This window comes from Triturus cristatus, chromosome 6 (assembly GCF_964204655.1).
Source record: "Triturus cristatus chromosome 6, aTriCri1.1, whole genome shotgun sequence".
NCBI lineage: Eukaryota > Metazoa > Chordata > Amphibia > Caudata > Salamandridae > Triturus > Triturus cristatus.
This window is the reverse complement of record NC_140589.1, coordinates 1908098404-1908117516: the sequence shown is the minus strand read 5'-3', so window position 1 is coordinate 1908117516 and position 19113 is coordinate 1908098404. Positions and strand designations below refer to the sequence as shown.

The window sequence follows — 19113 nt, the reverse complement described above, 5'->3', positions numbered from 1 at the left end:
TGTACAGAATGAGGTCCTTGTGTAATAACAGTAATAGAACATCTGTGGCTATGAGGAGAAAGGGATTAAACTGCAGTGAAACAGTAACTCACAAACACCTTTTTCTGAACAGGAGAAGATGAGATGCTGAACCCAGACCTGCTGTTTCGCGTCAAGGAAGAAGAGGAGCCGTGTCCCATATACAACGAGGACTCTGATGATGGCGAGTGCATGGATCTTTCCAACCCAAGTGAGTAACCGTCATTCCCAAACACTGCCATCACTTTCAGAGTTGAAAGGTTTTCCTTCAGGCCTTGAAGGCTCTGCTTTGACAGCTTATCACTTATGCAGATCTTTTATGCAAGACGAGCTCCATGCAGACTGTAATGATCTTTAGTCCTGATTTTAAAAAAAGTGCTTGTGATGTGCTCCCAGGGGAACTCAGCGGCATTATCAACTTCTAAAAGGATTGTAGGGACTCGAATGTCATATATACCATAATGGAGGGTTACCCTTGGTTTGCGAACCGAGCTAATGTTCGCAAGATTGTTGCGTGGCCCAGTGTTTATCTCTACTGCGTGTAAGATCTACACCCAGGTAAATCAGTTTGATCTGTACATCTTGTTGGACATATTGTTGGGTCCTCACCTGCAGGTACGACCCGTGGCCTGCTTCATCATCAGACCCACGTCCCAGTCACTGAGTGTGAATGGGCGGGCTCAACGCATGTCTAAGGTGAGCCCTTACTATAGATGTTTAGTGATTGAAGTCTAAAATTGCTTGCCAGATCCTAATAACATTCTTTAATGTGTTGGTCCTTTGGCAATGTTAAAAACAGAGCGATGTTATGAGGGTATATTGACCTCTTACATCTGACGTCGACATGTTTCAGCCGTATCAAATGCCCTCTAGGTCAGTTGGCCTTCTTCAGGGCCAGTGGTGGTTATCCCTATATCTCAAGATAGCCTATTGCTCCTTCAATTATATGTTTTCATACAGTGATATGGTAAGAAGAATATGCACGCAACTGATACTGACCAGGTTTTAGGACTGTTTCCTTTGTTATGGTCTATACTGAAATGAGAAAGAAATAGGATAACATTGATCAGGTTTTTTTTTTCATGTTTCATATTCAATGCTTATTCTCCGATGCTATTGTGATGCTCTGCAGGCACTCGTGTGGTTTATTCCCTCTAGCTACATTTTTATGTGCTCTTAAAAACATTTAAAAAGGCACTAAGGATGAACAGTGGAAGACAATACATACATATACTGTGCAACATATACTATACAACAAGCATTGGTTGTTCGCTTCTTTATTGGGAGTAAAATGTGATCCTGAATTTCACCTACATGGCCTATGTTTTGTTGGGGCTACATAGGATTATCGGGAAGGACCATCCTTGTAGTCACACTCTGCCAAGAAAAAGTGTAAAAGAAATGAGCATAAGAAAATTAACATTGCTTGTTCCGTGGTGACAGCCTCTGATATCCAGAGGTTCGTTTTACACTTACTTCATCGAAGGATGCGTCCACGTCCTCACCTAACTTGATACACTGCATGTTAAGGTTCGGTCTGTCGCTTCCGCATTTGAAAGCAGCAGCGTTTCCTGTCACATAATTGGGAGGAATCACGTGATTTCGCCGTGCTCCCCCAAAAACGTAGTCAAATGAATGCGTTTGAAAAAAAAGAATGTGTTTCAAGAAAACGACCGTGGTATTGGTCACCCCAATTATTTCCTGCTTTTTAAACCACTTGTGGAATGTAAGTTTACAGCCGGGAGAGACTACAAGAGTCATAGGGATTTTGGTCCTACATATGGCTGCGATGAAAAGTCGTTCCGCCTCCATAATGTCGGCTTCGCAGGGACATGAGAAATGTAGTCTTCACTGTGTTTTTCCGTGAGCTGCCTGTTTATTACAACTTTTTACCTGAAAATGACCGTGGCCGTCGCAGTCCATATCTTTGACATTGCGGCGGGAGCTGCTGTGAGCAGCACTTGCCACAATGCCAAAAATACATGTTGTGCATTGCCATGCATAACGTGGCAGGCACCGCGCAGTGCCTGCCACCTTGTGCATGGCAGTGAGGGGGGTACGTGCAGCCTCCCAACCCCCCACTCCCCGGGGGCCCGAAACGGGCCCCCACAGCAATTCCCGTCAGCCTTTCCATGGCGGCATTGCCGCCATGGAACAGCCCTGAAAGCCCGGCATAGTAATATGGATGGCGGTGCCTTCCAGGCACCACCGACATATCATGCCCCAGTTCGTAACGATTGCTGACTGGCGGAAAAGCGGCGGACGGACTTTCCGGCTGCCGCAGTACCCCCCCACCATGGTAATGTGGTGGGGGTAAATGATGTTGTGATGGCGGGCGGATCGCCACCGCCGGTCGGGCGGTGGCGATCCGCCCGCCATCATAATGGCCCCCCTACTTCTGACTACATCCCATTGGCCAAGCTATGCAAAACTAATTAAGGCAATTTATTGTCATTTGAGCTAATGAATTGCATTCATAGAACCTCAGCAGGAAACCTTGAAATATTATAGAGTAAAGGAACATCTGAACACTGCTTCCCAAATTATGACATTGCGGACACTTCTGGGGAGCCTTCCTTTCAACGATTAGAGGTCGGCTTTGCTCACGTAAATTAAAGATGAACTATTCTTCAATGGTAAATAGATGTCAGTGCAACCTAACTGAGGCCTAGTCAGGCTAACTGAACAACATCAAATTTAGTAAAAATTAATCTTTATTTCTAATTAGTAAAAATTGTTGCATAACTGCTTGTGCTCCCCGTTAGATGCTGAAGGTGACTTTATATAGGTGAATGGAAGGATAACTCTGCTTGTCTTTGTTACTGAAAGCTGTTTAACATAAAGAATAGTTCTGCCGTGTTGGGCTTTGTCTGGCTTAAGGTGACCATGGATGTGTGCTGAGGAACCCATGTAATGTAATATTAGGTATGGTGGATTTGTAGAGCGCTGCTTGTCACCCATGAGGGTATCTAGGCTCTGAGTAGGTGAGTGTGGATGTGTGGTGAGGCTGGGCCTGAGTACAGGCAGTCTCGATGGTCCCACAAGAAGATTAATTGACTAGCGAGCTCTTCAGCTTCTTGCGGAGTTCAAGAAGTGAGGAGAAGGCCCTGGTGTGTTGGGGGAGGTCGTTCTGGGATTTGGCTGCTTGGAAAGAGAAAGACGACCTCCGGTTCTGCTTCTGTGGATCCGGGGTGTGTGCGCGAGTGAGAGTGAGGCTGAGCGAAGTTGCCCGGTGCATTGGTGAAAGTAAAGCCGTTGATTGAAGTATGAGGGCTCCGTGTTGTGTACTGACTTGAACGCGTGTGTGGAAAGTTTGAACTGGCTGTGCATCGTTACATAAACCTGCTGCGGTTCCATTGTCCCAACGTTATTACAAGCCTTGTCTTTGATTTCACACTGTTGCTCTATTGTGTTCTTCAGATTCCTCCCAAGAGAAGGCTGACCTGGTCATTATTGTGAAGAAAGAAGCCGATGATCCTGAGCTGGACGATTCTGATGTCATCAACATCCCTAATAGCCCCGAAGAAGGTGAGGTGAAATTTCCATACATGTGTAGGTGTACACACACACGCTTACGGCAACACAAGGCAGAGAAGTACAGGGGAAATGGATGGGCGCAAGGAGTTTTTTGCTGTCCTGAAGCAGTCCGTTGTACATCAGTAAGGCCTTTAGATCAGAAGGTTTTCAAGAAGGAGTGGAGGTCTATGATCCTAACCTTGACATTGATAGTGTGGGTTGGTTACTGCGATGGTAAGTCTCGGAAGAAGGAGTGGAGGTCTATGATCCTAACCTTGACACTGATAGTGTGGGTTGATTACTGCGATGGTAAGTCTCGGAAGAAGGAGTGGAGGTCTAAGATCCTAACCTTGACATTGGTAGTGTGGGTTGATTTCTGCGATGGTAAGTCTCGGAAGAAGGAGTGGAGGTCTAAGATCCTAACCTTGACATTGGTAGTGTGGGTTGATTACTGCGATGGTAAGTCTCGGAAGAAGGAGTGGAGGTCTATGATCCTAACCTTGACATTGATAGTGTGGGTTGATTACTGCGATGGTAAGTCTCGGAAGGAGTGGAGGTCTAAGATCCTAACTTTGACATTGATCGTGTGGGTTGATTACTGCAATGGTAAGTCTCGGAAGAAGGAGTGGAGGTCTATGATCCTAACCTTGACATTGATAGTGTGAGTTGATTACTGCGATGGTAAGTCTTGGAAGAAGGAGTGATGGTCTATGATCCTAACCTTGACTTTGATAGTGTGGGTTGGTTACTGCGATGGTAAGTCTCGGAAGAAGGAGTGGAGGTCTAAGATCCTAACCTTGACATTGATAGTGTGGGTTGGTTACTGCGGTGGTAAGTCTCGGAAGAAGGAGTGGAGGTCTAAGATCCTAACCTTGACATTGATAGTGTGGGTTGGTTACTGCGATGGTAAGTCTCGGAAGAAGGACTGGAGGTCTAAGATCCTAACCTTGACATTGATAGTGTGGATTGGTTACTGCGATGGTAAGTCTTGGAAGAAGGAGTGGAGGTCTAAGATCCTAACCTTGACATTGATAGTGTGGGTTGGTTACTGAGATGGTAAGTCTCAGAAGGAGTGATGGTCTAAGTTCCTAACCTTGACATTGATAGTGTGGGTTGATTACTACGATGGTAAGTCTACAACATTGCTTGAGGCTATAAACTTTCTGTTCAGAAGATACTGAGGGCTACAAGAGCAAGATGGACCAGTGTGGAGGAGAGAAATGAGCACAAACAGGTATAATATTTGCATCTTATGGCCAGCAGCAGGTACTTCAGATTGCGTCTATAACTTCTGCATTAACAGTGATAGTAAACCTCACAGGGACATCTGAGACAAAGCTCTGTATCTTACAAGCACACAGTGTTAGAGGGAGCTTTATGTGCCTCTGAGCCCACTAACATCCATCATAGAGGCAAACATTCTGAGAGGAAGCGATCTTCCAGCACTCCGAGCAACATGAATCTTACACGCACAGAGTGGAAGAGAAAGCTCTGCTTCTCAAATCTCTTACAGGCATAGTGTTTGTGGGAGCTGTTTGTCTCTCACACCGTAGTAAGATGCATCCTACAGGCATAGTAATAGCGGAGCTGTTTGTAGTAACATACATCGTAGAGGGACTGGGAGGAACCTCTGCTTCTGAGAGGTCATAGTAGCAAGCATCCTTCAGGCACAGAGCGGTAGATGGAACCCTTTGTCTCTCAGGGCTTAGTAACAAGCATCCTACCGGCACAGAGCGGAAGGTGGAACTCTGTGTCTCAGGGCTTGGAACAAGCATCCTACAGCACAGGGTGTGGGATCGACCTCAGTGTCTCGCAGCTCATAGTAAAATGAATCTTACAGGAACACACAGTGCAGGAAAGATCTGCCTCTGAGAGCACAGTCACATGCATATTACAAGCACAGCACCAGAGTGAGCTCCTGCCTCTCTGAACCCAGAAACCTGTAACTTACTGCCGTGGTTTGTGAGAAGGAGCCTGCTGCCTCTCAGAGCTCATACTGACCTGCATCTACCAAGGACCGGGTACGAGAGAGAGCTGCCTGCCTCTCAGAGCACAGACTGACATTCCTCTACCAAGGACAGTGTACAAGAGGGAGCTCCCTGCCTCTCAGAGCACATACTGACATGAATCTACCAAGGACCCGGTACGAGAGGGAGCTCCCTACCTCTCAGAGCACAGACTGACATGCATCTACCAAGGACCCGGTATGAGAGGGAGCTCCCTACCTCTCAGAGCACAGACTCATGCATCTAATAAGGACAGGGTATGAAAGGGAGCTCCCTCCCTCTCAGAGCACAGACTGACATGCATCTCCCAAGGACCGGGTACAAGCGGAAGCTTCCTACCTCTCAGAGCACATAGTAACATGCATCTAACAAGGTTAGGGTACAAGAGTTAGCTCCCTGCCTCTCAGAGCACAGACTGACATGCATCTAACAAGGATAGGGTATGAGAGGGAGCTCCCTGCCTCTCAGAGCACATAGTAACTTGCCTCTAACAAGGACAGGCTACGAGAGGGAGCTCCCGTCCTCTCCGAGCACAGACTGACCTGCATCTACCAAGGACAGAGTACAAGAGAGAGCTCCCTGCCTCAGAACACATACTGACATGCATCTACCAAAACCAGGGTACAAGAGGGAGCTCCCTGCCTCTCAGAGCACAGAATGACATGCATCTAACCAGGACATAGTAGGAAAAGGAGCTCCCTGCCTCTCAGAGCACAGACTGACATACATCTAACAAGGACCGGGTACAAGAGGGAGCTCCCTGCCCTATCAGAGCACTATCTGACATGCATCTACCAAGGACAGGATACAAGAGAGAGCTCCCTAACTCAGAACACATACTGACATGCATCTACCAAGGACAGGGTACGAGAGGGAGCTCACTGCCTCTCAGAGCACTTACTAACACGCATCTAACAAGGACAAGGTACGAGAGGGAGCTCCCTGCCTCTCAGAGCACATACTAACATGCATCTAATAAGGACAGGGTACGAAAGGGAGCTCCCTGCCTCTCAGAGCACAGACTGACATGCATCTAACAAGTACAAGGACAGGGTACACGAGAGAGCTCCCTGCCTCAAACCACATACTGACGTGCATCTACCAAGGACCGGGTACAAGAGGGAGCTCCCTGCCTCACAGAGCACATACTGACATGCATCTACCAAGGACCGGGTACAAGAGGGAGCTCTCTGCCTCTCCGAGCCCATACTGACATGCATCTACCAAGACCGGGTACGAGAGGGAGCTGCCTGCCTCTCAGAGCACATTGTAACATGCATTTAACAATGACAGGGTATGAGAGAGAGCTCCCTGCCTCTCAGAGCACATAATAACATGCATCTAACGAGGGGCGTGGCCAACAGCTGAACATGGAGGACTTGAGCTAGAAGAGCTCCGTCCCAAACCCCCGACACTCGATATATCCTAGCAATAACTGGACCCTTGACAAAAAAAAACGTACTTGCCGAGAGCGGACAACTCCGGGCACCCCTGGAAGAAACTTGTGACCTCTACGGACCGTGGAAGGGGTGCCTTGCAGCGGCTACCTGAAAACCGAGACAGGAGTGGTGGAACGGAAGGCGGAGCCGCGACCAGAGGCACTGCGACCCGCACAAGATCGAGGACCCTGGGACACGCTCCGGACCCCCGGAGATCCATGTCCGTGCAGGGGAGATGTGAAGCAGTGGAGGATACGAAGCAAGTGTGGTTGGCCTCCGGACAGAGATCAGCACAGCGAGTGTGGTGGACCCAGAATGGCGGTCGGAGGCGCTGACGATGCTGTCTTTTCCCGCTGAGTGCACAGGTCGGCTGTAACACCGGGCCGGTCCTGGCAATCGGCGCTCCTCCAGGAGTAGAGACCCGAGCACAACTGCTGAAGAGCCCCCCGTGGTAATTAATAGAAGCAGACATAGGGACTGTGACGCACACGACCTTCGTGAGCTGGGGAGTGTAGCGGCATATTAGAAGCGCCCGTTCTGCTGTGTGGTAGGAACTTGAGTGGTGGCCGCCTGAGTGCTAGGGAAGGAGATAAGCTAAGTAGAAGCTGCTACACGACTACTGAACACCCTGTTGTGAGCTGGAGAAGGACCAACAGCTAGGAAGTGAAAACAGTTACCTACCCATGCGTGCATGCAAGGTTTGTGGCGCTGCTGCTGTTGGCCCTGGAGGTGAAGGTACTTGCGCACCGGATGTGGGAACAGAGACGTGCCCCCAATACCGGCCCTCAGTGACTTGAGAAGTACATGTAAGTACTGGAATGGTGAGGTGCGGCAATGTTCTGAAGGTGGTGAGTTCTGCCGATGTATAGCGAGGTCCCAATACAGCGACAAGCTAAACGGATCAGCTACAGCGAGACTGAGGTGCTGTATCGGGAGCGCTGCTGGGCTGCGCGGTTACGAGAAAACATATACTGTCACCTATTGTCTGGATCGTTTGGGACAGGTGAAAGCGACCGAACTACGTATGCACGAGTCAGACGTGGCAATATGGGGCATAACAGAGTTAAACAGCCCGACGCAGCGACAATGCCCACTTCGCACCTAACAGTGACCCCTCCAACAGCTCGGATACCGAGGTGGTGCCCCCCATGGGACTGATCAACACACTGCCAAGCTAGACTTAATACTGAAGGAAATACGAGACTCGCGCACCGCGATTGAATCGCAAATTGGGGCACTATCCACTTGTCTAAATTTGCTGCAAGCGGACCATAAGAAACTAACAGACAGAGTGAAGTTGAATAAGCTAGCCCTAGACGACTTGATACCGCAGCAGACCATGCATACCTCTCAGCTTGAACAGTTTCAACGCCAGTTGAGGGGCTTGGACAGGGTTGACGACGCAGAAGGGCGGACCCAACATAATAATGTCAGAATTCTTGGTATCCCGGAGTGAAGCGAGGAGCCGAACCCCACTCAATTTGTGGAAAACTGTCTGTCGACCCTTTATAGTGTGGAGAGAGCGCACCGGGTACCGTCGAGACCGCCTCAACCAGATGCGCCGCTACGACAATTGATATCACGTATACTGAACTATAAAGATCGTGACACAATACTGAGAGCGGCAAGGGAGAATGCCTCTATACGCTTCGAGAACAAAACAATTTCTCTCTACCCGGATTTCACCTTGGCGATGCAAAAAGCCAGAGCCACTTACCAGGACATAAAGAAAAAGCTGAGAGCACGGAATTTGAAGTACCCACTGCTCTTCCTGGCACGGCTGAAGGTCATCTATGGGCAAAAATCCATCTTCTTTGATAGCGCAGAGGAAGCGGCGGATTGGTTGGAAATAACATTTACACCGTTGACCTCACAGACCTCGCTGCCATAGGGTCAGCCAAGCCGGATGCTCACACCAAGACATCCAGGGAACCATATGGCAGATGACAGAAAAGGCGCGGAAGCAAGGGACAATGGCCCAACTCCAGAGCAAATCACGAACAGTCAAAATGACGCCCTTCTAACGGCGGCGGCACTGGCCGCACATGGTGCCCAGACTAAAGCTTCCTCGTCGCAATCGTCGGATGCAGCAACGGTGCGCTCTGAATCGGAGTCCAGCCTAACAGTGTTTCCTTCAATTACTGCACAAATAGCCAGAGACTACTAGAACTGTGTCGCAGGGATGAACGGGAGTGGTAACGTATATGACACTCTAGATACTGTTTCGTTATTGTAAACTGGTGCAGGGGGGTTCAGATGTTTGAGACTGAATGGGGTAGTACGCAGCACTGCAGAGTTCATTCTTTTGTTACGCGGTGCAATGCCTGTTTGTAGCTGGGCAGTTGTCACTTTCTCCCCCACAGCGACTGCACAATGGCATTTCTTACTAGAAGTCCATGTGTTTCATGTTTGGTCCTCTATTGTTTGGAGGAACCTAATGTTGGGGAAGTTTGTTGGGAATGTTTGCTCGGCCCTTACACTGCTGATACCATACAGGCTTAGAAATTCACATGTAATAGGACCACCACACCTCATTTCAAAATGACAATACATAACAAATACAAATATTGCACCCGGAATGTGAGAGGCATGGGGTCGGTACACATGAGGCATCGTATTTTGGCACAACTAAACAGAAGACGGATAGATGTGGCCTTACTTCAGGAAACACATCTGAACCACGATGAAGTGACAAAAAAAATGGAGAGGACAATTGTTCTCCACCACTTATTCAGCATTTGCTCGGGGGTGGTAGTTTGGATGCGTAGCACTGTCCCTTTTAAGTTACTGGAGCAGAGAGTAGACCTACACGGAAGATACGTCCTGCTCCACGTCCTGTTGGATGGGATACACATCATGATAGGGAGTCTTTATGCCACGAACACAGAACAAGATAGATACCTAGAGACGCTTTTAGCGTGACACTGACAGAGTGGTTTGACTACCAGTGGGTGTTAGGGGGTGACTTCAATGCGGTATTAGATATAGATCTGGACAGGTCGCACCCCCCACTGCACGTGACCGAGAATCAGAAACAGGCGGACGCACTTAAAGGATGGGCCAGGGGTTGGTGGCTACATGACACCTGGTGGGTGAAAAACCCGGACAATAGAGAATATTTCTTCTGTTCGACACCGCATCGGCTATATACTAGGATAGACATACTTTTCTGCTCAGAGACGTTGCTTACCTCTATTGACAGCGTATTGCACTTGGGCAAGACACTGTCAGATCATAACCTAGTGGAGTTGTCCCTACAGTGGGGTAGGATCCCGACCCCGATACCGACCTGGAGACTGCAACCCCAACTACTAGAGGACCAGGTCTTTCGCAGCACATTATCAGAGGCGATTGTTAATTATTTTTCGGAGAACACAGGGTCAGCTAGTACGCGCCAACTAGAATGGGATGCCTTCAAGACAGTTATACGAGGTGTGGCAATAGGTACGAAGTCGGGAGTCAGACACACACTTGTAGACCGGCTAACGGAAGTGGAGGGCAAACTGCACACACTGGAAGGGGAGGCAGCGGGGTCAAATGAACAACTAACAGCTGCGGGAGGCCAACATACAATATGTGGAACTCTTGGAGGAACTGCGAGTAATAGATTTTAAACTCTACATGCAGAAACAACACACACAGGCAGACAGGGCGGGCCCCCTGCTGGCTAAACTGGTTAAAAATGCTCCCACACCATCCCCTATATTGGAGATTCGTGACAATAAGGGCAGTATCACTGACACACAATTGGGAATTAACACAGCGTTTAAGGTATATTATGAACATTTATACAGACAACCGACAGTTCAAATGACTTTATACCCTTCTTTGAAGGGCTACAACTGCCACAGCTCACGCAACAACAGCGCGACGACTTAGCGAGACCGGTGACTGGACCCAAAATTAGACGAGCGATCAAAGCTTTACCACGCGGTAAAACCCCTGGCAACGACGGTCTGCCCGCTGAGTTTTATGAACAATACGCTGATTTGCTAGTGCCACATTTGCAATGTTTATATCAGGAGTCACTAAAGGGGGGAGTACTCCCCCCCCCCCCCCCCTCACTACGCAACAAGCAACTGTGATCTCATTATTGATACCTGGGAGGAACGGATCCGACATGTCTGGGTACAGACCTTTATCCCTACTCAACTCGAATTACAAGATACTTAGTAAAATATTGGCCAATAGACTATGTCAGTTAATTCCAAAGCTAATACATATTGATCATTGCGGATTTGTGCCAGGGAGAAGTACGGCGCTTAATATCAGACGGCTGCATCAGATTATGGCGGGTACACCTGACTCAGGAACAACAGAGGGGTGCATATCACTTGACCTAAAGCAGGCATTTCACTCGTTGGGACTACATGTTTTATACCCTCACCAGGTTTGACATACCAGACGAATATATTGCCTGGGTGTGGCTATTATATACGCACCCCACAGCTCACGGACGTACAGGACTGCACATTTCTCCACAATACACAGTAGCCAGAGGTACCAGACAGGGGTGCCCACTGTCGCCTCTGCTGTTTTATATTAACGCTGGAGCCCCTTTTGCATAGGCTCCGCTCCTTATTCGTGTGCAAGGGAATAGTGAGGGGCCCAGTGACACACATTGTCTCTGCATACGCCGATGACATTATTTTGTACATCAAGGACATGGATCTCGAGCCCCTGCCCACAGTTTTCGACTCATTTCAGGAGTTGTCTGGTCTCATGATCAATGCTGATAAATCTTATGCTTATGTTTTTTAACGGCCCTGCGCGTACCGGACGATTGCGTTTTGGTCACCAGGAATTTAATATAGCACCAGACACCTTTCGATACTTGGGGATAAAGAGCGGATTTACTGGATGGCAACTTGTCCCGAGCAGTTACTGTCCTCAGGACGCAGGTGAAGTTTTGGACCTCGCTCCCCCTGTCGGTGGCTGGAAGAGTTGCCATAACTAAGATGGTGATCTTGCCGAAGCTGCTTTATTACTTCACCAACCTCCCTGTCTTGATACCGGGAGGAATTTTTAAAATGCTGAATTCTCTAATGACAGAATTGATATGGGGGACAGGGCGCAGACTAATTAGCCTAGTGAAACTACAGCTGAACACAGGTAAGGGCGGATTGGGAGTGCCTGATTTGAAGGCGTACTGCTACGCTGGCCAGCTGCAATGGCTGGCGTACCGGCTGGCGGGTCGTAACTTGCAGGAGGTAGGGGTGTCACGCCGGGAGTGGGAGCAAGGTGATATCCACAGACTCCTACTACCAAAAGTCAGGATCCCATCAACAGCACCACACCTACTACGGATAGCGCTGATATACTGGAGACATGCACTGCGCTACACAAAGCGTATACCACCATACGCTCCCACCATTCCGCTACTGGGGATTCCTTTGCAAACAGGGGCGGTGTCTAGCCGTACTCTGAGGGCGTGGTCTGATGCAGGAATAGCTACCGTGGGGGCGTTCTTCTCAGACGGGGTACTAATGTCGCACACGGCTTTTGTACGTGAACATGGCACCCCGGACACATTGTTCCTTCTACGTGCCAGCATATCGAGATACATTAGAGACACATGGACCCAGGGGGATACCGAACCCGTTACAAACGCACTTATCATCGTGCAATATTTAATGAGACACGGGGCACATTTGACAAAATGGTTGTCGCAAGGGATCCGCACTGGTGCGGAGACCACGTTACAGGCACCTCGGGACAAATGGGAAAGAGACGCGGGTCGTGCTTTCGCGGACAAAGAATGGGACACTATAGTGGGCTACCCCAGGAAGGTATCCCGCAACCCTAAGTTCCAATTTATCCAATTGATGCTATTCCGCAGAGCATATCTAACCCCACGCAGGCTTAATATTATGTTTCCTAGTGTGGAAGAAACTTGCCTCCGTTGTCATGCATCCAATACGGGTTTGTTACATATGAAATGGGACTGTCCGAGATTGAGACACTACTGGACGTCAGTGTGTCGGATACTGACGACCGTCGCTCCAGTGCGCAACAATGACACAATGGAATACTGCATACTGGGTTTGGGACCCCGTGGGACGAAAGGTAACCCATCTCATAGATTTGCTAATCTCGCATTACTATTGGCAAAAAGTGACATTCCAACACGGTGGAAAGCCCCTAGAGCTCCATCACTACAGGAGTGGCATACAGAGATGATTAGATGGGGGAGGGCGGAAGGAGCCGAATTACAAAGAGGAACTCAGGGGATTACGTATGACCTGCAATATGATGATGGAAGAATGCACTGCACCAGAGATACTATCCTACTGAGCACGTAGGGATGCCTCTTACCTGAACTCCCCAGAAACTAGGGACACCTACAAGAGATTAAGTCAGGACTGCCCTCTCACCCCCGACGGTGGACAGGGAGGGGAATGCAATATAATGGTCATGAACACACAGAGGGAAGATCGTACATAAGTTGACTGTGATTGACATAGAGACACTTGTATGTGAGAGACGCACAATGCTCTGACAACATACTCTTACGTTATCTGTATCTACGCGATGTTGTACCGTTACTCATGTCCTTTATGCACATTTATAGGTTTGATATATTGAGCTGTTGTGTAATTGATGCCAAATCAAGTGTCATAAAATGAGCTTAATTACTATTGATACGTAAGTCTGCAATGTATGAATGTTTATTGCACAAAATCAATATAAATATGTTAAAAAAAAAAAATGCATCTAACAAGGATAGGGTAAAAGTAAGAGCTCCCTGCCTTTCTGAGCACAGACTGACATGCATCTACCAAGGACCGGGTGCGAGAGAGAGCTCCCTGCTTCCCAGGGCACAGACTGACATGCCTCTACCAAGGACAGGGTACAAGAGGGAGCTCCCTGCCTCTCAGAGCACAGACTGACATCCATCTAACAAGGACCAGGTACGAGAGGGAGCTCCCTTCCTCTCAGAGCACAGACTGACATGCATCTAACAAGGACAATGTATGAGAGGGAACTCCCTTCCTCTCAGAGCACAGACTGACATGCATCTAACAAGGACAGGGTAGGAAAAGGAGCTCCCTACATCTCAGAGCACAGGCTGACCTGCATCTCCCAAGGACAGGGTAAGAGAAAGAGCTCCCTGCCTCTCAGAGCACAGACTGACGTGCATCTAACAAGGACCGGGTACGAGAGGAAGCTCCCTGCCTCTCGGGGCACAGACTGACATGCATCTACCAAGGGCAGGGTAGGAAAGGAAGCTCCCTGCCTCTCAGGGCAGATACTAACGTGTGTCACAGGCAGGAGTGTGAGAGGAAACTGTGCTCTGCGAGCTCACAGAAACAGACCACGTGCAAGCACAGAGTGTCTGACAGAACCCACTATCTTTTTAAACTCTACAAAATGTATTTTTCAGCCACCTATATCAGTAAAGTGTATCATAATGTCAGTAACATTGGTTTTGAATGCTCGGGGTGAAATGGAGTTTTTTTTTGTGTATTTGTTTTAAATTCATAATTTCAGTGGTGCATCACAACAGCGTGAGCTCCCTCCAGCTTTAAATAATGCAGATATAGGGGTTGTGAAGGTGCAATCTATACAAAAGATGGCATCATATCATGGTGGCAGAGGGAGAGCTGTTTCAGAGGTATGGGGGTGAGGGGGAACTCCGGATATATTACATTAAGCGCATGATGTGGTAGGGACGGTATGAATTAATCGAGGTATGGGCTAAGAGGGATCTCCCGACACTGCTGAAGTATTTGAGATATGAGGAGAGATGGAACTCCCTCAGAGGTTACAGATTAAAGTACCCGAGCCAGCCGGATGAAGGGACTCTCCTGTTGCATTCAGCGTGTTCTCATTGAGGTATGGGGAGGAAAGCTTCCTCCCTACAGGCATTACAGATTCAGATCATTGATGTACAGGAGTGGGAGGGAACACAACACATTACACTATCGGCCTTAGATAGATCGAGATGACACCATCTGCTTAAATGGATTACAGCAACAAGTAATGGAGGAATGGCACTAAAACTGAGCTCCCAACGCAGGTTACAGTATGAAGTCCTTGTGGTATGAGGGTGAGAGCAATCTCAGAGATAGAGATTACAGTATGAAGTCATCGCGGTATGAGGGTGAGAGCAATCTCCGCAGATAGAGATTACAGTATGAAGTCATCGCGGTATGAGGGTGAGAGCAATCTCCGCAGATAGAGATTACAGTATGAAGTCATCGCGGTATGAAGGCGAGAGCAATCTCTGGATATAGAGATTACAGTATGAAGTCATTGTGGTATGAGGGTGAGAGCACTCTCTGAGATAGAGATTACAGTATGAAGTCATCACGGTATGAGGGTGAGAGCAATCTCCAGGATAGAGATTACAGTATGAAGTCCTCACGGTATGAGGGTGAGAGCAATCTTTGGAGATAGAGATTACAGTATGAAGTCACTGTGGTATGAGGGTGAGAGCAACCTCCGGAGATCGAGATTACAGTATGAAGTCATCGCGGTATGAGGGTGATAGCAATCTCAGAGATGGAGATTACTGTATGAAGTCACCATGGTATGAGAACAATCTGGAGATAGAGATTACAGTATGGAGTCCTCGCGGTATGAGGGTGAGAGCAATCTCCAGAGATAGAGATTACAGTATGAAGTAATCGCGCTATGAGGGTGAGAGCAATCTCTGGAGATAAAGATTACAGTATAAAGTCATTGCGGTATGAGGGTGAGAGCAATCTCTGGATATAGAGATTACAGTATGAAGTCATCGCGGTATGAGGGTGAGAGCAATCTCTGGATATAGAGATTACAGTATGAAGTCATCGCGGTATGAGGGTGAGCGCAATCTCCGCAGATAGAGATTACAGTATGAAGTCATCGCGGTATGAGGGTGAGAGCAATCTCTGGATATAGAGATTACAGTATGAAGTCATTGTGGTATGAGGGTGAGAGCACTCTCTGAGATAGAGATTACAGTATGAAGTCATCACGGTATGAGGGTGAGAGCAATCTCCAGGATAGAGATTACAGTATGAAGTCCTCACGGTATGAGGGTGAGAGCAATCTTTGGAGATAGAGATTACAGTATGAAGTCACTGTGGTATGAGGGTGAGAGCAACCTCCGGAGATCGAGATTACAGTATGAAGTCATCGCGGTATGAGGGTGATAGCAATCTCAGAGATGGAGATTACTGTATGAAGTCACCATGGTATGAGAACAATCTGGAGATAGAGATTACAGTATGGAGTCCTCGCGGTATGAGGGTGAGAGCAATCTCCAGAGATAGAGATTACAGTATGAAGTAATCGCGCTATGAGGGTGAGAGCAATCTCTGGAGATAAAGATTACAGTATAAAGTCATTGCGGTATGAGGGTGAGAGCAATCTCCAGTGATAGACATTACAGTAGAGTCACCGCAGTATGAGGGTGAGAGCAATCTCTGGAGATAGAGAAAACCGTGTGAAGTAATTGGCATACGGGGAGAGGAACAAATTACATTATGAAATAATTGAAGAGTGAGGTTGAGAGTTAATTCAGAGATTACACTATAAATTACATGAGGTACAGGGTGAGAGGGAACTCCTGACAAAGATGACAGTATGGAATCATTGAGCTTGTGGTGAAATGGAGCTCCTGACAGGTTACAGTACGAAGCGATTGAGGTGTGGCCTGAAAGGGATTTTATGTATAGATTGCAGTAAAAAATGTGAGATATGGGTTAAGAGGAAACATCCAACATATTACACTATGGGGCGAGGGAGTCTGACCCAGATTACATTATGATGTAATTGAGCTATGGGATGGGCGGGAGGTCATTCAGAGATTACAGTTTCAGAAAGTGCACGGTCAGAGATTACAGTATCAGTAACTGCACATTCAGAGATTACATTATCAGTAACTGCACATTCAGAGATTGCAGTAACTGCACATTCAGAGATAACAGTAACTGCACATTTAGAGATTACAGTATCAGTAACTGCACATTCAGAGATTGCAGTAACTGCACATTCAGAGATTACAGGATCGGTAACTGCACATTCAGAGATTACAGTATCAGTAAGTGCACATTCAGAGATTGCAGTAACTGCACATTCAGAGATTACAGTATCGGTAACTGCACATTCAGAGATTACAGTGTCGCTAACTGCACATTCAGAGATTACAGTAACTGCACATTCAGAGATTACAGTATTAGTAACTGCACATTCAGAGATTACAGTATCAGTAACTGCACATTCAGAGATTACAGTAACTGCACATTCAGAGATTACAGTATTAGTAACTGCACATTCAGAAATTACATTATCAGTAATTTCACATTCAGAGATTACAGTAACTGCACATTCAGAGATTACAGTATCTGTAACTGCACGTCCAGAGATTACAGTAACGGCACATTCAGAGATTACATTATCAGTAACTGCACATTCAGAGATTGCAGTAACTGCACATTTAGAGATTAGAGTATCAGTAACTGCACATTCAGAGATAACAGTAACTGCACATTCAGAGAACAGTAACTGCACATGCAGAGATTACAATATCAGTAACTGCACATTCAGAGATTACAGTATCAGTAACTGCACATTCAGAGATTGAAGTAAATGCACATTCAGAGTTTACAGTATCAGTAACTGCACATTCAGAGACTACAGTATCGCTAACTTCGCATTCAGAAATTACAGTAACTGCACATTCAGAGATTACAGTATTAGAAACTGCACATTGAGAGATTACAGTATCGGTAACTGCACATTCAGAGATTGCAGTATCACTAACTGCGCATTAAGAGATTACAGTAACTTTACATTCAGAGATTACAGTGACTGCACATTCTGAGATTACAGTATCTGCACATTCTGAGATTACAGTATCAGTAACTACACTTTCAGAGATTACAGTATCGCTAACTGCAAATTCAGAGATTACAGTAACTGCACATTTAGAGATTACAGTATTAGTAACTGCACATTCAGAGAATACAGCAACTGCACATTCAGAGATAACAGTATCAGTAACTGCACATTCAGAAATTACAGTAACTGCACATTCAGAGATAACAGTAACTGCACATTCATAGATTACAGTATCAGTAAGTGCACATTCAGAGATTGCAGTAAGTGCACATTCAGAGATTACAGTATCGGTAACTGCACGTTCAGATATTACAGTAACTGCACATTCAGAGATTACAGTATTAGTAACTGCACATTGAGAGATTACAGTATCGGTAACTGCACATTCAGAGATTGCAGTATCACTAACTGCATATTAAGAAATTACAGTAATTTTGCATTCAGAGATTACAGTAACTGCACGTTCTGAGAATACAGTATCAGTAACTAGTCATTCAGAGATTACAGTATCGCTAACGGCAAATTCAGAGATTACAGTAACTGCACATTCAGAGATTACAGTGCTAGTAACTGCACATTCAGAGATTACAGTAACTGCACATTTAGAGATTACAGTATTAGTAACTCCACATTCAGAGAATACAGTAACTGCACATTCAGAGATTACAGCAACTGCACAGTCAGAGATTTCAGTATTAGTAACTGCACATTCAGAGATAACAGTATCGGTAACTGTACATTCAGAGATTACAGTAACTACACATTCAGAGATTACATTATCAGTAACTGCACATTTAGAGATTGCAGTAACTGCACATTCAGAGAGTACAGTATCGGTAACTGCACATTCAGAGATTGCAGTATTAGTAACTGCACATTCAGAGATTACAGTAACTGCCCATTCAGAGATTGCAGTATTAGTAACTGCACATTCTAGATTACAGTAACTGCACATTCAGAAATTACAGTAACTGCACATTCAGAGATTACAGTATCGGTAACTGCACGTTCAGAGATTACAGTAACTACACATTTGGAGATTACAGTATCGGTAACAGCACTTTCAGAGACTACAGTATCATTAACTGCTTATTCAGAGATTACAGTACCAGTAACTGCACATTCTGAGATTACAGTATAACTAACTGCACATTCAGAGTTTACAGTATCAGTAACTGCACATTCAGAGATTGCAGTAACTGCACATTCAGAGATTACAGTCTCGCTAACTGCACATTCAGAGATTACAGTATCGGGAACTGCACATTCAGGGATTACAGTACCAGTAACTGCACATTCAGAGA

At 46.7% G+C, this 19113-nt stretch overlaps 1 protein-coding gene across 3 annotated transcripts in view; it reads left to right on the top strand.

Annotated features, from left to right (window-relative positions):
* LOC146822411 (uncharacterized) overlaps window positions 1-19113 on the top strand; it is a 233276-nt gene that overhangs the window by 190249 nt on the left and 23914 nt on the right. For all 3 annotated transcript variants that reach the window (XM_085613500.1, XM_085613501.1, XM_085613499.1), the window contains 2 exons: window positions 113-229; window positions 3439-3546. In XM_085613500.1, coding sequence (XP_085469626.1) covers window positions 113-229; window positions 3439-3546 — 225 coding nt within the window. The remainder of the gene's footprint in view (window positions 1-112; window positions 230-3438; window positions 3547-19113) is intronic.